Source organism: Nomascus leucogenys, chromosome 10 (assembly GCF_006542625.1).
Source record: "Nomascus leucogenys isolate Asia chromosome 10, Asia_NLE_v1, whole genome shotgun sequence".
Taxonomy (NCBI): domain Eukaryota; kingdom Metazoa; phylum Chordata; class Mammalia; order Primates; family Hylobatidae; genus Nomascus; species Nomascus leucogenys.
In genome coordinates this window covers 84,848,579-84,868,315 of record NC_044390.1, presented here as the reverse complement: position 1 = coordinate 84,868,315, position 19,737 = coordinate 84,848,579, and the positions used below count along the sequence as shown (strand labels likewise).

The 19,737-nt window shown below is 45.8% G+C and overlaps 1 protein-coding gene across 4 annotated transcripts in view; it reads left to right on the top strand.

The window, feature by feature from the left end:
- Window positions 1-19,737, top strand: part of KSR2 (kinase suppressor of ras 2) — a 505,691-nt gene that overhangs the window by 283,374 nt on the left and 202,580 nt on the right. For all 4 annotated transcript variants that reach the window (XM_030821474.1, XM_030821473.1, XM_030821476.1 and 1 more), the window contains one exon: window positions 18,240-18,424. In XM_030821474.1, the coding sequence (XP_030677334.1) occupies window positions 18,240-18,424 (185 nt within the window). The remainder of the gene's footprint in view (window positions 1-18,239; window positions 18,425-19,737) is intronic.

The window sequence follows — 19,737 nt, the reverse complement described above, 5'->3', positions numbered from 1 at the left end:
AAGGGACCTTCCGCAAATCTTTGCTTTTTACAGGAGGGGAATCAGCGTTGAAGTCCAAGGTAATTTAGGTAATGACAGAGCTAGGTCGGGAATTCATCTTCCTGCTTCTCCATCCAGTGATCTTGCCCACTCAACATGTGGCCTCTGGTGGTGGGTTGGGGTGGGACACCTGGACAGGCCAAACCGCTGCCTGCCCTGTGGGTCACGTGGGCTGGAGGTGGGGATGCAGCTGTTTCCTCTTCTGGGCCCCTCCCCTCTGCTGTCTTCTTTATAGCCTCTAATTTCAGGGAATGTTTGTGAGTCAAATGACTCCCTGTTCCACTCTTTGGCCCCAGAGGGAGGCCACGAGATGCGGGCAGAAGCTAGCACTGGCCATTTCTCCAGGGGCCCATCACTTACTGGGCTGACGGAAGGCTGCCCACATCGTCGGCCCCGGGGAGACAGTGAGAGCAGACCTCTGCGCCAATTTATCTTGGAAATTGTCTTTTCTTCAGGCAAGGGGAGGAGGAAGGAAACCTAAAAGAAAACATCCAGCCACATGGCCGTGAAATCTCTGCCCAAAATCAGTCATCCTTTTTAATAATGAGAGCTGTCACGAGCTCTGGTTCAGTCGGAAATGATGGCCTGTGTAAATATTTGGTCAGTAACTGATTTATGGGTTTGGGAACAAAAAAATAAGATTAGTCACTAATCACAGGGATGCAGGAAAATCAACGGGCCTGGACGCCAACACAGATCAAGCCTAAGAGTCAAAGTCCGGGTCGCTGTCTGGATGAGCTCAGGGCATGGTGGAGGAGGCTGGGCTGTGCTGTGCGTGGGTCTTCACTGGAAGAGGGAGCCATGGGCTTCTGGATTATTCCATGGGGCAGAGGTAGCATTGTCAGCGTCCAGTTAAAGAACTGGCTGAGACCAGCCCCTACCCCTCCCATCCCAGATTGCAAGTCTAAGATTGATTCTCCTTGGCTAACCCTGAAATTGACAACCTGTTTGCACAGGTACCTCTGTGAAATGGGAATATATGTGATCAACTCTTAGGGTAGAATTAATAGAGTGATTAGGAACTGGCTTTGAAATCAGCCAGAACTGCCATCACACTCCAGCCTGTGTTGAATTGTGATCTGCGTACGTTAATTAATTATTGGGAACGCCGGTTACCTTAACTGCAAAATGGAAGTCATAATTGCTGCAACCCCAAATGAGATAATGTGTCCTGAGCACGGTGCCTGGCCCTGGCATGTGACACAGAGAGATCTTGGTGCTGACACAGGCATTTGTATGAGAATTGGAATTTCCTCCCTGAGGTGGGCTGGTACAGGCGCTTACCTCTCCTGCCAGCTAAACCCCACATAGCCACTCTACGCAGTCAATGCCTCCTATTGGAAATACGTGTAGAGGATGGGTGCTTGCCCTGCCTCTCTCATGGCATCAAGGAAAATTGGATCCACTAGAATGCCGCCCCCTCCCTGCTCATTTCCATGGAAAGCCTGTGAGCATTCATGTAATAGTACAGTGGAAACACTTGGATTTTCATGTATTTGTTTAGTTAAACTGTTTTTATGGAGCTGTTACTATATGCCAGGCTTTGTGCTGGGTGCTGGGAGCCAGAAAGAAGTTAAACACAACCCCTGCCTTCCCAGCACTCCCAAACCAGTGGGAGAGGCCCATACTCATCAAGTCATCAGAAAAACCAGTGTGTACCTCAAAACTGTGGTCAGAGCGGTGGAGGAGACCTAACCCATCCCAGGAGGGGTGGGTCAGGGTGAGGAAAGGAGAGACACTAGATAAAGTCCCAGTGGCAGAGATGAGGGCTCTGGGGGAGCCAGGTGATGGGAAGTGGGGTTCAGGGGCTACTCTTAGTGTTTTGTTTTCACTTCCCTACTTTCAGGTAAGTCTAGATCCTATTAGAACAGTGGTTGGGAAACTACCCAACCTACTATCTAGCCCAGGGGCCAAGTTCAGCCCATTGCCTATTTCTGTAAATAGCTTTATCGGAACGTGGTCATACCTGTTCACTTACACATTGTCTGCAACTGAGTTTCTGCTACAAAGTCAGAAACGGAGGGTTGTAGTAGAGAGCAAGTGACTTCCAAAGCCGAAGCTATTTCCTCTCTGGCCCTTTGCAGAAAAGATTTGGCAACCTCTGCATCAGGACATCTTTCCTTTCCTCTCCCTTTCTTTATTCCTCTCTTGCCCTAGATCTGAAGCAGTGTCTTAGTGGACAAGAGGGGAGTACATAATTAAGGAACATTTCTTTCATTCTTCAAATCTAGCCTTGGTCGAATGTCTGTTAGGTATCAACAGATGATTTGTCACTGAGCGAAGTTTAATCTCTAAAATAAGCACTATCTAGCTGTTCTTAAAACATCTTGCATATTTTTCAGGTGTAAATGTTCCAATATACATATAATTTATACATTTATGTAGGTATAGGATATGTGTTTAATTTCTAGGAATTTATACATAACTACATTTTCATTTTTGCCAAATACCAGTTACCAGCTGACTTCTAGCAGCCATTTAGGAAACAAAAATCCAACTCAAATTTGATCTTCAATGTGTAACTTCTTGAAAAAGTAATGAAATATCATCAAAATATTAAATAGCAGTTGACTCCGTTATTTAATGTCTGTTTCTCTGTTTTCTAGAATGTTTTTCCTTTGACAAAAATAAAAAGAAAATATTCTAGGCAAAAAAAATAGTATATGTCATATACTATTTATATGTGACTACTATATAACTAAAAATTGTTTTATTTTTATAAAGGAATGCTTCTGTTACTAAATTCAAATGGCAGAGACAAGTCTAAAAGTAACAAAGTATCTACTCCCCAAATCCACAGCCCCCTCACCTGCCAACTGCCTCTTGCCTGTCTTTCCAGAAAGTGTTGAGACATATGTGCGTGCATCTAAGACTGTGCATCTATTTGAAGCTTCAACTTAGTAGGCATCTGACTCCTCTGCCTTTCACCCCCAACACACTGAAACTGCTGGCAAGTCCTAGGAGAGCTGAGTCCCCTCCCTCCACCCTCATGACCTCCACCCTGCTCCAAGCCACCATCCTCTCTTGCCTGGGTGACGACACCCTCCTTTCCACATCCCCCGATTCCATTCTTGTTGCCGTTCTTGTTCCATTCTTGTTGGTCAACTCTCTACACATCTGGCAAAATGATCTTTTTAATTTTAATGTTAAGTTCTGAGGTACAGCCAGGTGCGGTGGCTCACGCCTGTGGTCCCAGCACTTTGGGAGGCTGAGGCAGCGGGTCAGCTGAGGTCAGGAGTTTGAGACCAGCCTGACCAACATGGAGAAACCCCGTCTCTACTAAATATATGAAAAATTAGCCCCAGTGTGGTGGTGCACACCTGTAATCCCAGTTACTTGGGAGGCTGAGGCAGGAGAATAGCTTGAACCCGGGAGGTGGAGGTTGTGGTGAGCTGAGATTGCACCATTGCACTCCAGCCTGGGCAACAAGAACAAAACTCCGTCTCAAAAAAAAAAAAAAAAAAAAAGTTCTGAGGTACATGTGCAGGACATGCAGGTTTGTTACATAGGTAAACATGTGCCATGGTGGTTTGCTGCACCCATCAACCCATCACCTAGGTATTAAGCCCAGCATGCATTAGCTATTTTTCCTAATGTTCTCTCTCCCCCCGCCCCCGCAATAGGCCCAGTGTGTGTTGTTCCCTTCCCTGTGTCTACATGTTCTCATTGTTCAGCTCCCACTTGTACGTGACAACATGTGGTGTTTGGTTCTTTGTTCTGGCATTAGTTTGCTGAGGATAATGGCTTCCAGCTCAGTCCATGTCCTTGCAAAGGACATGATCTTATTTCTTTTTATGGCTGCATAGTATTCCATGTTGTGTATGTACCACATTTTCTTTATCCAGTCTATCATTGATGGGCATTTGGGTTGATTCCATGTCTTTGCTATTGTGAATAGTGCTGTAGTGAACATACGTGTGCATATGTCTTTATAATAGAATGATTTATATTCCTTTTGGTATATACCCTATAATGAGATTGCTAGGTCAAATGGTTCTAGATCTTTGAGGAATTGCCACACCGTCTTCCCCAATGGTTTAATTAATTTGCATTCCTACCAATAGTGTAAAAGTGTTTCTATTTCTCCCCTATTTAGCAAATGGTGCTGGGAGAAGTGGCTAGCCATATGCAGAAAACTAAAACTGGACCCCTTCCTTACACCTTATACAAAAATCAACTCAAGGTCGATTAAAGACTTTAAAGTGATCTTTTAAAAGCAGAATCCAATTCCGTTATCTTCCTTCTTAAAGTCCTCCAACAGCTTCCCAAGGTTCTCAGAATAAAACCCTACCTCCTAACAAGGACCTGCAGTGATCTGGCCCTGCTGCCTCCCGACTTCACCTCTGCCCCTCTCCTCGTCACTCACTCTGAGTTTCCCTGTCCTGGCCTTGCGCCAGTTCTGTGGACTCTGCGACATTCCCCATGCCTCAGGCTGCCTGATCCTTCTTCCTTCAAATCTTTCAAATTTGGCTTCTCCTTGACATTCAGGTCTCAGCCAAAATGCCAGGTCTGCCTTCCCACCCAGTTACTCACTACCATATCACTGGATTTTAGTTCTCTATGTAGAAGCTCTTATTGTTATTTATTTATGTATTTATTTTTGAGACGGGTTCTGGCCTTGCCACCTAGGCTGGAGTGCAGTGGAACGATCTTGACTCACTGCAGCCTCCATCTCCTGGGCTCAGATGATCCTCCCACTTCAGCCTCCCTAGTAGCTGGGACTACAGGTGTGCACCATGCCTGGCTAATTTTTGTAGAGTTAGGGTTTCATCATCTCACCTAGGCTGGTCTCAAACTCCTGAGCTCAAGGGATCCATTTGCCTTGGCCTCCCAAAGTGCTGGGATTACAGGCGTGAGCCACCACACCTGGTGGTAGCTCTTATTCTTAAGCAGCATTTGCTCGTTGCTCTCTGTTTATCTGTATTGCCCCATCAGGATATAAGCCCAAGGAAAGTATAGCTCTTGTCTGCCTCCTTCATTGCTAGAATCCAATTATTTTACTGTCTTAGTAACACTTACCAGGTCATTTTTTTTGAATTAATATATATCTTTCAAAGACACAATGAGGCCATATCATATCCATTGTTTTTTTTCTCCTCCCACTTTCACTTTATAATAAATGTTGGTGTTCTCTCTCTCCTGATTCTTTTTTAACACCTGCATAGTTTCCGTCAAATGGAATTACCATAATTTAATCGACCAGTCCACTATAATGCATATTTCAGCTGCCTCCAGTCTTTTGCTAAGCACAGTTAATTTCACTATTATTGGGAAGGGTGTGAAAACCAGACTTGGAGAGGAGGAGAGGAGAGAGAGATGAGGTGGAGCAAATGATCTAATTGCAGAACAATGCATCATCTCACCCTTCCATGCTGGGGGCAGGGATTGTTTAGAGCAGCCACGTCCAAAAGAAATGTTAGAAATGATAGAAATGTTTTCTACCTGCTCTGTCCAGTGCAGTAGCCACTAGCCACATGTAGCTTTTGAGCATTTAAATCATGGATGTAATGGCTGATGAGAAGAATTTTAAATTTTGTCTTGCTTTAATTAAAATGTTGATATCTGTAAAGAACAGCATAGATTTAGACAAAGGGATTTATACTGATCATTAAAGAATGTTCCTGTTTACTTCCCTCCCCATAACCCAGTCACAGTGGCATACAATTCAGGCATATGGGGAGAGGAGTGAACAGGAATAGAGAATGTTCATTATTTAGACACAGAAGGTCAAGAGAGAAGCTGTATGTTGAGGGAAAATAAATCCCAAGCAGACCCTTAAAGCAGGCTCTCTTACAAGTTTGCTCTTGATATCTGTGGACAGGTAGTCTAGAACAGGGATCAGCAAATTTGTTCCATAAAGAGTCGGATAATAAATATTTCAGCTTGGGGTTATGCCAACTCTGTCACAACTAACCCTGCTATTGTCAGGCAAAAGAAGCCACAGACAATATATATATAAATGAATAGGCATGACTGTGTTCCAAGGAAACTTTATTTACCAAAACAAGATGAGGGCTGGATTTGGCCACTGGTTGGCCCATAGTTCTTCTAGAACCCCTGTTCTAGAAGAACCTGGCTAGAGGTGCCCAGTCCAGACCACCAGGCAATCTTCCTGAGAACGAAGGGAGAACCAAGCCCTAGCCATAACCCAGGAATTCTTGAGTTTTACACACCCAGATGGGCTAAAAGACAGCATGGATGACCTAGTCTCAGTGAATCAGTTACTGGTTCACCACATCTGATTTGAGATTTCTGCTGTGTCTTGAGACACCCATACCCTTATAGCAGGTGTCAAACAGACTCCTGCCTCATGGCCAGGTCTGTGCTGGTGCAGATGTGATACACAAGTCAGGGTTGCTGACAATGGAAGCTGTGTCTTCTATTTCCCCTTAGATCTCTGAAGTGTAAGAACACAGTGCATCACACTTAGAGTGTACTTGGTGTGTGCTGAATTTTTAACCGAGTGCTGCATAACCTCTCTGAACTTCAGTTTCCCCATCTATGAAATGGGTATAACTCCAGTACCTTCCTTGTAGGGTTGTTGTGAGGACCGCATGAGTTAATGAACATGGGGAGCTGGTACCTGGATCATAGGAAATGCTCAGTACGTGGTGCTGATGCGCATGGAGTGCTGGCAATAGCAACCTAAGGTTCGATGGTTCTGGGAGATTCAAGGGAGCTCAGACTTGAGTTCAGCCTTTAAGGATACACGGAGAGAAGACGGCACTGGGTCCTAGGAGAGTGAAGGCACAGAGAAGCTGAGCCAGAGTAGGTTCAAGGTGAAAGGAGATGGGGAAACAAAGTCTGGGCCATGTGCCTTCATGAAGTAGGAAATTTACTATAAGCAATACAAATTCATGCCAAGAAGGTGATACCAGTCTCGCCCACTGATGCCATGCCCCACCCCTTGCAGACCCCTCAGCAGACCTTGTCTCATGTGACCATCATCACACTTGGGCGATATCCCTCTTAAAGAAATGAGGAGACAGGCCCAGAAAGGAGAAGTGACTTGTCCAAGACCACACAGCTGGTATAAGGGGAGCAGGACCATCATCCAGGGCCATTTGGAATTCAGTCCCTGCTGCCCACATCATGTTGTCCATTGTCCTCACCCACAGAAAACCTGCCTTTGCACTACAGAGGTCCCTTGGGGGTTGCTTGGCTCAGTCTCTGAGAGCTGCATCACCCCCAAACAGATCCCATGACCATAGGGGAACCATATTCCTCCCAGGCCAGATCCTGTGTCATGGGAGCTTGGTTTGAGAGGAAAGATGCAAGTAACACCTCTGAGGTACCTCAGCAGTTCTGTTTTGTACCTGGAGGAAAACTCCTTTGCTTCTTGCAAGAAATCTGTTCTTCAGTCCAAATCTCCCTGTGGTCAAGCTCTTGGGTCATAGTGAGGAGGAAGCCGTGTAAGTCTCACCCAGAGAGCCCCAATATCCTAACTCCTAGTACATGAAGAGGTCTGCGATCCGAAGCTTGGCAAGGGTTGGTGGGGGCGAGGTGGGGTAGTATCCTCTTTCTGGCACCAGAGTGGGATGGAGCCTCATGTAGCTGTGAGAGCCTGGGCTCTGGATCTGGACAAATTGGGTTAGAAGCCCAGTACTGGCCTGGCGCGGTGGCTCATGCCTGTAATCCCAGCACTTTGGGAGGGTGAGGTGGGTGGATCACTTGAGGACAGGAGTTCAAGACCAGCCTGGCCAATATGGTGAAACCCCATCTCTATTAAAAATACAAAAAAAAAAATTAGCTGGGCTTTGGTGGTACATGCCTATAATCCCAGCTATTTGGGAGGCTGAGGCAGAAGAATGGCTTGAACCCATGAGGCGGAGGTTGTAGTGAGCCAAGATCACGCCACTGCCCTCCAGCCTGGTCAACAGAGCTAGACTCTGTCTCAAAAAAAAAAAGGAGCTCAGAACTTTCTGGACTCAGTTTCTTCATCTGTAAGATGGAACCGCCTGCAAGGCTTGATGTTAATATTCACTTGTACATTCATCCAAAATATAGTTTTGGAGGACACGCTGTGTGTCAGACATTTTTCTAGGCCTTGGAGACAACATTAGTAAGCAAGATTGAGATGGAGCTCATATTCTAGTTGGCAGACAGAGAGCAAATAAATAAATCCAGACACCGCTAGAATAAGAATCCTGTGTGTGGCCCCTAGTAACTATCCCATTAAAAGCGGTAGGTATTTTTCTTGTTCTAGTTATGGCACCAAAGAATCCCTTGAGATGAGGGTACTGTATTACTCTGCTAGGGCTGCTATAACACAATACCAGAGACAGAGGGGCTTAAACAATGGAAACGTATTTTCTCACAGTTCTAGAGGCTAGAAGTCCAAGATTGAGATGTTGGCAGGGTTGGTTTCTCCTGAGGCCTCTATCTCTGTCTTGCAGATGGCCATCCTCTTGCTGTGTCCTTACATGGCAGCTCCCATACATCCCTGGTGTCTTCTCCTCTTCTTAAAAAGACACCAATCCTATTGGATTAGGGCTCTCCCTTATGATGTCATTTAAGCTTAGTCACCTCTTTAAAGGTTCCATCTCTAAATACAGCCACATTCTGAAGTCCTAGGGGTTAGGACTTCAACATAGGAACTTGAGGGGGACAAAATTCAGCCCATAACATGCATTGATGGTGAGAACCAAGAGAATGTCTTAAGACCAAAAATGCAGTGTGGGGAGAAGGGGCACTTTGGCCAAGTATTCCTTGCACACCTTTTCTCTGGATGCCTTTGATGATGCTGTTGTATGCTCCCTTCTTCAAGGAAGGCTTCATGCTTCCCAGGCCTGGCATCATCACCTTCTTCCGATGATGGACACCCTCCTCCACTTGTCAGTGTCATTCTCAGACTTTGTGCGTTTGAGAATTCAAGTCATAGCGTTTATACACTATGACTTATTTATTCCTTCTACTATTGATGGTCATTGAGATGTTCCCAGTGTTTGTGTGGCCCTTATGAATAATGCTGCCATGAACATTCTTACAAAGGTCTTTTTTTTGCAGACATGGGCTCTCATTTTGGTTAGATACATGCCTGGGAGTAAAATTGTTGGGTCAGAGCTTACTTTCAGCTTTAGTAGACACTGCCAAGTCATTTTTCAAAAACGGTTGTACCAATTTACACTCCTACCAGTATTTTAGGAGAATTCTGGTTGCCTTATATCTTTGCCAACATTTGTAACTGTCAGTCTATTTTTAGCCATTTGGGTGGGATCTATACTGTAGTTTACTTAACATTTTTTTAGCCAACATCTTTTCCCCCTCCTTTGTCTTCTTATTCTTCTTTTTCTCTTCCTTTTTCTCCTTTGTCTTCCTTTTTCTCATCCTTCTTTCTCTTCCTCCTTCCCTTCTTCTTTTTCTCCTTCTTAGTATCTTTTGCATATAGAAAATAATTTCTATGAAATTATAGATTTGACATGCAAAGGCTATTTCTTGAATTTTATTAAAATGCAAAAAGATGCATCCATGTCTCCTCTAAAAGGACTGCGTATTCCTCCACACTTGGGGAAATGCAGCTTGTGCTATTTCACTGGCTCATCATGCCCCTTTTTTTTTGCCAGAACCCTGGTTGATTAATGCCATGCTTGGGGAATGCTCCAGGCAGAAATGAGGGCTATCACCTGTGGCCAATAACAGAACAGATTCTCAGTAAACATCCCCTCGATGTTACCCTTAACGGGGCTTTGCTTTTCCAAACTACTCCCTTTCCTGGGCTCTGAGCAGCTGAGCTGAGGGCTCGCAAGCTCTGCTGTCCCAGAACATCGTGCATTCTTTGATTTTGAAAAGTCTTTCCTGGAGGCCTCCTCTTGGGTCATTGGATCAGCCCAAGCTCAAAGGATTTAAAAGGGCCAGTTTGATAGGGACAACTCATAGCCCTGTGTAAGACCAGTGGGCATTTTTCCTGTTTGGGGAAATGGTTACTGGATTAGCATTTTGCCGTACAGGGCGGTCTGCAAGAATGTGTGCTCTTGCCTGTCCTCAAAGCAGGCTTGTGAGGAGCTTGTCTGTTCCCAGCCCTGCCATTTCCTCCCAATTGGCTGGGCCAGATGCTCCGGATACAGTTAATGAGATGCTGAGGGATTTGGCTGCGTAAAGGCTTTTGAGTTCAAGGGGACACAACCCACACGTTCGAGGAGGCTAAGGCCATGTGAGCCGGCGGCTCCGTTTCACTCAGACCCCAGCACACTTTGGGAAGAGGAAATGGTGCAAAGACTAAACGTCAGTTTGGGGCTTCCCTTGACGATCTCTGTGATGAAGGCTGGGAGAGGTGGGCTGGCAAAAGGGTATCGATTCAGTTTTCTGAATGTGCCACCACCTGCCAGACCTAGGCCAAGGGTGGCCAGGGGCTGACAAAAGAAACTGTCAGAAAGAAAAAGAAATTGTGTTTCTGTCCTTGAAGAGCCCTTGCTTGAGAATTAACTGGGAAGATGCTGCTAAATCAGCCTTCCTGACTTGCAGATGGAGACAGGGTCACATTCCTTTAGAGTTCCCCACAAATAGAAGATGTCACATCGTCCTTGCTTGAGGTGGGATACATGGGCTGGGGTGAGCATCTGTAGACCCAGCTTCTGGGTCCCTGCCTTATGCTAGATGGTGAGGATACAAGCCCTTTTTGTGTGATGGGCATGGGCCCTAGGGAGACAGACATTCCTCTAGTAACCACATAAGCAAATGTACAATTCCAGCTGGGATGCATTCTAAGAAGGAAAGCAGGTGGTGCTGGGAGCAGGTGTAACCAGGAGATCTGGCTGGTTTGGGAGTTAAGGATGGCATCTCTAAGGAAGTGGTACCCTAATGATGAGTAGGATACCACTAACAAGCAGAATGGGGAATAAAGTCCCAGGCAGCAGGAACAGCATATGCAAAGGCCCTGAGGTAGAGAATTTAATATGGTCAAGGACCAGAAAGATGACCAGAACAGCTAGAGTCCAAGATGACACAAGAAGTTGGAGGGTAGGTGTGGAGGGTCCTAGGAAGCTTTTATAGACCACAAGAAGAGAGAACAACTGGAAACCTTTGTGGAGTTTTAAGCAGAGGAGTGACATGATACCATGTATACTTTTTAAAGCCTGCCTTTGACTGCTGGGTAGAGAATACATTGTAAAGAATCCAAAGTGGGATCCAATTACTCGATCATGAAAAGTCATTTAGTGGTGATCCATGCTAGAACATGGATGAGCCTCAAAAACATTGTACTGAGTGAAGAAGCCAGACACAAAAGGCCACATCTTGTAGGATTCCATTTATATGTAATGTCCAGAATAGGCAAATCCATAGAGAGAGAAAGCTGATTGGTGGTTGCAGGGGCTGGAGGAAAGGGGAAATGGGAGTGACTAATGCGTAAGGGATTTCCTTTTGAAGTGGTGAGCATTTGGAACTAGATAGAGGTTGTGATCTTCCAGTATTATGAATGAACTTAATGCTACTCAGTTATTCAATTTAAAATGGTGAATTTTATGTTATGTGAATTTCCCCTTAACATAACAAAAAAGCAAAAATGGAACCAAAGGTAAGAGATTCTGGGATTCCAGCAAGGAGGCAGCGGCAGCCCAGGTGAGAGGAAGGTGGTGGCTTGGACCAGAACAGTGGGGCTAGAGATGGAGAGTAGTGAACTCTCCTGACATGTAAGATAATTACATCCCGACAATGTAAGATTTCTCGGGATCCTTTTAGTTTTGATACTCTATTGGGCATCAGAAATTGGGCATCAGAAAAGTGGGAAGAGTTTTCCCAGATTCCAACACTGGAAGAGTCCTTTGCTGTACTTGGGAAACAAATGCATTTTCCTAAGCATAGGTGATGGCCTGAAGCTGAGTGTCTTTCCCTAACGTAGATGTGCAGCCTTGGCTTAGCCCAGCCCCTCTGCACAGCTGACCTTGTCAGGGAGCCCTGACTTGCTGGCCCATCCAGAAAGCACCATGGTATACCCAGGGCTGATATAGCCCCAGAGGATGGGGCTTCCCTTTCCAATGTTTTGTGCCACCTCATTTTGTTGGTTTTCTCTGAATTGGCCTTATTTCCAGATGAGACATCTGTGTGACAGATATCTAATATCCTACAAAGATCACGGGAAAGAATGTTCTTTTTAATTGCATCTGTGGGATATACTGCAAAATATTCACTAAATCTTAAGTACACAGTCACAGTCATTAGAAACAGTCATTTGTGTCTGTTTTTTCCCCTCTGACCATGCCTTGGTAATAAGGGTGGATGGAAAGGTGAATCCCACATCTTGTCCATGAAGGCTTCCTTGATGGGTAGGAAGCAATATGGGATTTCTTTCCACCCTACTCTAATCAAATAGCCATGTATTCTCTCGTTTTCTTTTACTCTCATTCTCTCTTCTACCCTTCTTTCTCTCCATCTTTTCATCCCAGCATTCTTCCCTTTTCCATCCTTCCTTCCTCCTTCCATCTGTCCATCTTTCCATTCTCCCATTCTTCTCCATTCCTTTATCCATTCTTCTGTCTTCCCATTCTCACTTTTATTCCATCCATTTATCCTTTCATCTTCTTCCCCCATCCTCCCTTCCTTTTATCTGTGTTCCCATCCTCCCATCCTCTCTGTCCTTCATCAGTTCCATCCTTCCACTTTTCACCCTTCCTTCCTTCTTTCCGTTCTTCTATCCATCCATCTTTTCATCCATCCTTCTGTCCAACCAACCCTTATTTAGATATACCCATTCTCCCCTCCATCTGTGGCCGTGGTTGGTAAAACAGATTGACTCTGAGGTCATTAAGCTCCTGCTAAACTTGTGCTGGGTCAGACGTGGTTCTTCTTGCGGGAGGATCTGGTCTTGTCACTTGGCTCAGTGCCTCACGGCTCCTGTCGGGGTTTCGGAGATGATGGTGGTTATCTATCACCAGAGGGTTTTGCTGTGTCCTCCTCACTCACTAAGGGCCATGGTAGATTGAAAGTTTGTTGGATATCACCGGGTGCAGTGGCTCACGCCTGTAATCCCAGCACTTTGGGAGGCCGAGGCCGAGGCGGGCAGATCACAAGTTCAAGAGTTCGAGACCAGCCTGGCCAACATAGTGAAACCCCATCTCTATTAAAAACACAAAAATTAGCTGGGTGTGGTGGACACGCCCATAGTCCCAGCTACTTGGGAGGCTGAGGCAGGAGAATCCCTTGAACCCTGGAGGCGGAGGTTATGGTGAGCCCAGATGGTACCACTGCACTTCAGCCTAGGTGATAGAGCAAGACTCCATCTCAAAAAAAAAAAAAAAAAAAAAAAAGTTTGTTGGATATTTCGGGTAAAAATTGCAGCTTGGCTTCAATTTTGGCTTCTTCTAGTCTATTTCTATAGCTATACAGACATCTGATTTGACCTGGTCATAGGGACTTTAATAGCAGGTGACATCACCTGAACCCTCACTCCGTGCTGGGTCCCGTGCCAAGCCTGTTATCTCATAGAAGTCTCACAATAGCCTTCTATGATTGGTGTTAGTATTCTCCTCATTTCCCAGATGAGGAAACTGAGATCACTTTCTCAAGGTCACAATCAGGACTTAAGTCCCGGTCTCTCTGACCCCAAAGCCTATGAGTTTAACCACTAAATTACACTGCATCTGTGGGATATGCTGCAAAATATTCACTAAGTCTTAGCTACACAGTCACAGTCATTAGGAACAGTCATTTGTGTCGTGTATGGATGTTTCTTTGAATCTTCAACATTGAGCATTTGCGTGGGATGAAATGGCACCCCTCCCCCCGCCGCTTTGCTTTCCTTTCTTCTCTGACCATGGGCAGGAAAGAGTCCGCCAGTATGTGCTGCTATAACTGGAAGCTCCTTTCTGGTCCTCGCCGTGGGCCCCTGGGGAGATAAGCAGAGTTGGCGTTGCAGGCACTAAGCAGACTTTGCAGGCATGCTTAGACTCCCTCAAGCCAGCAAGCAGCAGGCCTCCTGCACAGTGGGGCTTTTAACCTGCTTGTGTGGGATGCCCCCAGGCTTAAACCAACAGATTTTTCTGAACTCTCCATCCAGGATTCTGAAAATCTGCAAGGAGGCTGTGCTCTGGCCACAAGAGGGCGCCCCCCTCCCGGGCAGGCAGGATGGGAGTTTTGGGGAGGTGGGTGGGAGGAGCTGAGAGATTCCTTTTGGACGCAGTTTTGAACCAAGCGCTCTTAAGCACACTCCTTGGGAAGGGAAGAAATATTTTCAAGCCCACTGAAAAGTTTCACTTCATTCAACTAGTACCAAGCTAAGGGATGAAGGATCCAACAGGGAAAACCACATGGTTCCTGACCTCAAGGAGCCTACAGTCATGTGTGGAAGGCAAAGAATTAGAAGGGAATGTGATGTGTGCCAGAGTCTTAATCCAGAACAGTCATTTAGTAAGCATTTAATGAGCACCTACTATGTGCCAGGCTTTGTGCTGGTTGCCAAGGATAGGAAAATGAACAGCACAGAGTCATTGCCCTCAAAGACCACAGTCTACTTGGAAGACAGCAAATTTGAAAAAATAGGAAACTGTAGCCATCAATCTGTCTGTCTGTCTGTCTATCTATCTATCTAATGATCAATCAATCAAGAGAGAGAACTGAGAAGGAACACCCAACCCAGTCTAGGAGGGAAGAGGGAGTCTTAGGGAATGCTTCCTGGAGGAAGAACACCCAACCCATGCTGAAATGAATTAGGGTATCAAGGAAGACTTTCTGGAGGAGAGGACATCAGAGCCAAGTCATAAAAGACAAATAGGGTTTAACCAGGCAAAGCAACGGAGGGTATTCCAGGTGGTGGAGACAGCATATACAAAGAGCGAGAAGGCCCCAGGGTCAGACCAAGGTGTGTGTGTGGGTAGATATTGGGTACCATGTTAAGGAAATTGGGTCTTTTCCAGCATGTGATGGAAAAGCAGGTCCTAAGAGAGTGAGGTGAGGGAATGATAAGTTACCCTGACTCTGTGGGTAGGAGAGGGCATTATACATGTGGTAACATTTGAAATGGACCATGGAGTATGTGTAGGGGTTCACCAGATGGAGGAGGGAGAGAAATGGTAGAAACACTCTGTAAGGGGCAGCTTTGCCGTTCTGTGGGGGCCACTGAACAGGGACTCTCCTGGATTCCTGCCCTGTCTCCTTCATCTATTACAGCATTTTTCTCTTTATTTACTCCAGAGCAAAAGGGCTCAGTGCTAGAGACAGGGGAGCAAAGGGAAATATCTGCGTGGGGTTTCTGGGTGGTTCTGGTGAAAGGGTTCCAAGAAAGAGGTGGATGAAGCAAAAGTGAAGATTTGGGGCTCAGTTCTTGGCCACCCCAGTGCCTCTGACCTGAGCTTGTCCCAAATCGAACTTCTCAGGATAGTGGCCTCGGGGTGGGTGATGATGTGGGGTTGGGACTGACATGCAGGGTCTGGTGTGGGTGCAGTTGAGAGATGCACCCTGGTGCCATACTGCCTGGTTTCAGGGCTGGCACCACCTTCACCACATCCCTTATCTTCTCATTGCTTTGGTGTCCTCATCATTGGAGAGAAGATAATAACAGCATCCCCCACCTAAGGTTACTATGGTGCTTAAGTGAGGGCATACATGAAAAGCACTTGATAACAGTCCCTAGGACATGGTTGGCACTCAAATCAAAGCAGCAGTAACAGTGGCTGTTGTTGCTGTTATTATCATGATGAAGCCTCCTGTTTGATAAAGTTGAAAAAATTTAAATGTCCATGTTTTATGCTTATAATTTCAAAGCTGTTTTCTCTCCGTTTCAGATCAAAGCTTAATCAGCACCTTGCTGGAATCCTTGTTTTTAGTGTCTCCTTTCCGTTTCTTTCTCAGTATGAGAGGTCCTGTTGGAAATGGAATAATTTCAGCTCCTAATAATCTGTTGGCAAGGAAGATGCCTAGAAAAAAAGAAACAATTCAAAAAGAATCTTAAATACCCTGCAATTTTTTTATTTCAGCAACAGACTGTGAATAATTGCCAAACTCCTCACTTTCTTTATCATTTTTTAATTTTATTATTATCATTATTGTTATTTTAGAGACAGGGTCTCACTGGGTCACCCAGGCTGGAGTGCAGTGTACAATCATAGCTCACTACAGCCTCAAACTCCTGGTCTCAAGTGATCCTCCCACCTCAGCCTCCTGAGTACCTGGGACTGCAGGCACATGCCTCCACACCCAGCTAATTTTTAAATTTTTTATAGAGACAGGGTCTTGCTATGTTACCCAGGCTGGTCTCAAACTCCTGGCCTCAAGTTATTCTCCCACCTTGGCCTCCCAAAGTGCTGGGATTACAGAGATGAGACACTGCACTCAGCCCTCTTTTTTTTTTTTTAATTTTAGCAATGTATTTTATTTAACCCAACATCTGATACATACAAAAGTATTGTTAGGTATTGTCCATTATTATTATTTTTTTCATTCTAAGCCTATTTCAGTCAAGCCTTGCCACAATTCAAATGCTCATGTGGACGAGTAGCTCTGTTATTGGACAGGGTAGCTCTATACTAAGAAATGGCCAGGATGTGACAGATCCATTCTTGAGGACGTAGTTATTCTCAGCCTTCAGTATATATTGCACTTTTTTTGATAGTATCAAATTTTGTCATAAGCTTAACTCTGATGGATACTTGCACTCATAACACATTTCTATTAATTAATGGTTTAAATATCATACCATTACCCATTTCAGTGAGTTACCTATACATTTCCTTACCTTTATGATTCTGTGTAAGGGAGAGCCCCTGGCTTTATTGCACAATTGTTGCCATGAATGCACCATGTTGTAGGCAGAAGGCAGATGCTCACCCACTGGTAGGGTGAGACCAATGCCCGTGTGTAGGATTGAGATCAGACATCACCCCTCTCTATTCTCTTGAGTGAATCCGTAACTGGCCATGGATCAAATGCTGTGAGCTGAAGGGTCCCTGGGAGAGTTCTTCTTTACCTTCCTTCCTTTTACCATTTAGAGATCATTCAACAAATATTTAAATTCCTGCTCTATGTGACTCGTTTTCCTGGGCACAGAGTGTACAAAGAATACCATTCAATCTCCTGGGTTTTGAAGAGTCCCCAAGAGAAGAACCAAACTTTCCACAAGCTTCTGCTTGGTTTCAGCTGCAGATTCTTTCTTCTCAAGGAACTATCAGACAGATCTCCATAATATAATAATAATAATTCATGTTTATACTTTGTATTAATTCACTTACGGGCATTTTTTAATCCTCTCCACAATTCTCCAAAGAAGGACTCTTTTGTAGGCAAGAGAACTGAGGCTTGAGAAGTTTAATGGACTCACCCTGGGGTGGTGAGACCAGTTATTTGAATCTCAGGAGTCTGGCCCCAGAATAGTGTAATTCCTACAAGCTGCACCTGCTGTCCTCCAGCAATGCTGCTATGGTGGACACAGCGATGAAGGGTGGGGGCACACAGGGTGCCTTGTCTATATCACTCTTCTGATCTCTGGCAGCTGACTGTGAGGCTGTGAGGCACCCCATCGGATCCAGCCTATGATCTGGGGGAGCAGCCTCCTTCCTGAACTCCTAAGGTGGGCACCATCTGAGGCTCCTGGTAGGCACTGGACCAAGAGCTAGACAGAGCCGTGGGTGGGCTGGGAAGAAGGAGCCCAGCACCAGGAGTCCTGAGCAAGAGGAAGCATTTCCAGAAGAGGCCCTGTGATCCTACCAAAGGCTTAGTCTACTTAGATCTCTTGAAAGTCATCAGGCTCAACATCTACAGAAATACACTGATGATTGTTACATGGAGGAAGGGCAGTGGATTTGGGGATTAAACACGTAGATGGTGAATGCCACCTTGACACAGATCTGGACTCACTTGAGGACAGCCTGGGATTTGCTGTTTTTGTCAAATGGCCAAAGGGCAGCTTGGCCATGGGTTGGGGGCTTGGGGCTCTGGGGACTCGAGATGTTTAGGCAAAAGTTGTGGAATTGGAGTTGGAAGCCGAACTTGACCCTGGCTCTCTAGAGCTTCTCTAGGGAGCTGGGTGAAAAAGAATGGCTGAAGTGTTTGCTTGTGCTCCATGTTAAAATGAGCTTCTTAGGGGGACCTAGGGGTGAGAGGGTAAACCCTTTTTGCCCAGCCCTTGTGTCTCTACCTAAAAGCCTGTGGGCTCTTCTAATTTCTCCCTGTGGGTTTTGGACCCCTCATGGGAAACACAAGGCTGGGCCTCCCTGCTGTAACTTTGTGCACCTATGGATATATTTCCTTTTCTTCCTTTTCTGTCTCCCTTTCAGAGCCAAGAAGAAGAGCAAACCCTTGAACCTCAAGATCCACAGCAGCGTAGGCAGCTGCGAGAACATCCCCTCTCAGCAGCGCTCCCCGCTGCTGTCCGAGCGCTCCCTCCGCTCCTTCTTTGTGGGACACGCACCTTTCCTGCCTTCCACCCCTCCTGTTCACACTGAGGCCAACTTCTCCGCAAGTAAGTCACCCGCCGGGCTGCACTGGGAACGCTTGCCGCGCTACCTCCTTCTCCCCAGCACCTGCTGTCCTCTGTGCCAGGTGCAAACTCTCTTTTCTTTATCTCTAGGGCTTGTGAAATGCTCACTGATAGAGCTTCACCCATCCCCTGCCCACGGCCCCCCCCCCCATCTGCCTATGCCACTCACGCCCATTTGGATGGTTTTGGGGGGGGCATAATTGACCCTGGGGAGGTTGACTGGGTGTTGTTGGTCCCCGGTTCTTGCTGTTTCCCCTGAAGGTGTGAAGGAAAGATAGAGGAAAGCAAGCAGGCATTCAGGGAGGCACCTGCCCTCTCTCTCCCTCCTCCTGGCTGTCTCTCAGCTGCCTGATTACAGGATTTTTCTTGGCCGCTGTGGCTAAGGCATCTATGATTAAGTTTTGTATTTTTTTCGCCACTCAGGTCAACATATATAACCTTTACATCTCAAAGATGTATTTGGGTTCAAATGGGGTTGAGCATGCCTGAGGTGGTTTACTTTCAGCTCTTACGAATTTCTGCTGGAGACAGGGTGGTTATTACTTGGAGCGGAAATGGAACTTTTTGGTGATGGAGGGCTGAGGTTTCAGAAGGCGTTTAATCTTCTCTATCCAGAGGCCCGATTTGCTGAACAGGCACAGACGTGGTCAGAGGGGCACCCCCCTGAATAAAGCCCAGCCAGTCCTCCAGCCAAGACAGCAACTTTTATTGATTGGTTGCTCAAGAGAAGGAAGGGCTCTGAGAATGTAGAAGAAATAACCCCCGGCCCTTAATTCAGCCACAGGCTGTGCATGTTGTGTTGCTGCTCTGAGAAATGATGAGACGTGTTCACTGAGCACTGATACATGCTGATCACTCACAGGCAGGGCCCCATTTAGCTCTTGCAATAATCCCTCGTGCAGATGGATTATTCCCATTGTACAGAAGGGGAAACTGAGGCCCAGGGATGTCAAAGAACTTGCTCAAAGTCATATAGGTGTTGAGTGTTTGAGCTGGGATTTGAATTCGGTTCTTTCTAACATGTCACACATCATTTGATAACCATGACTGCTCAAATACCCAGCAGAATGCCTTTCTCTAAATATGGGGTTTTCTTCATTACTTTTACCTAAGGGTTCTTACACTTTGAGAATTTGACAAGATCTATTAATTCTGTGCCTGGAAAAAAAGGCACGTGTAATATCCAACATCCCGCTAGATGGTTAGGCTGGGGCCCGAATAATGAGCTTGGTTTATAGCCCATGGGTGTTTATGGTGCATCCATGGTAGGAATCAGCTGAGGGTATAGACTGACA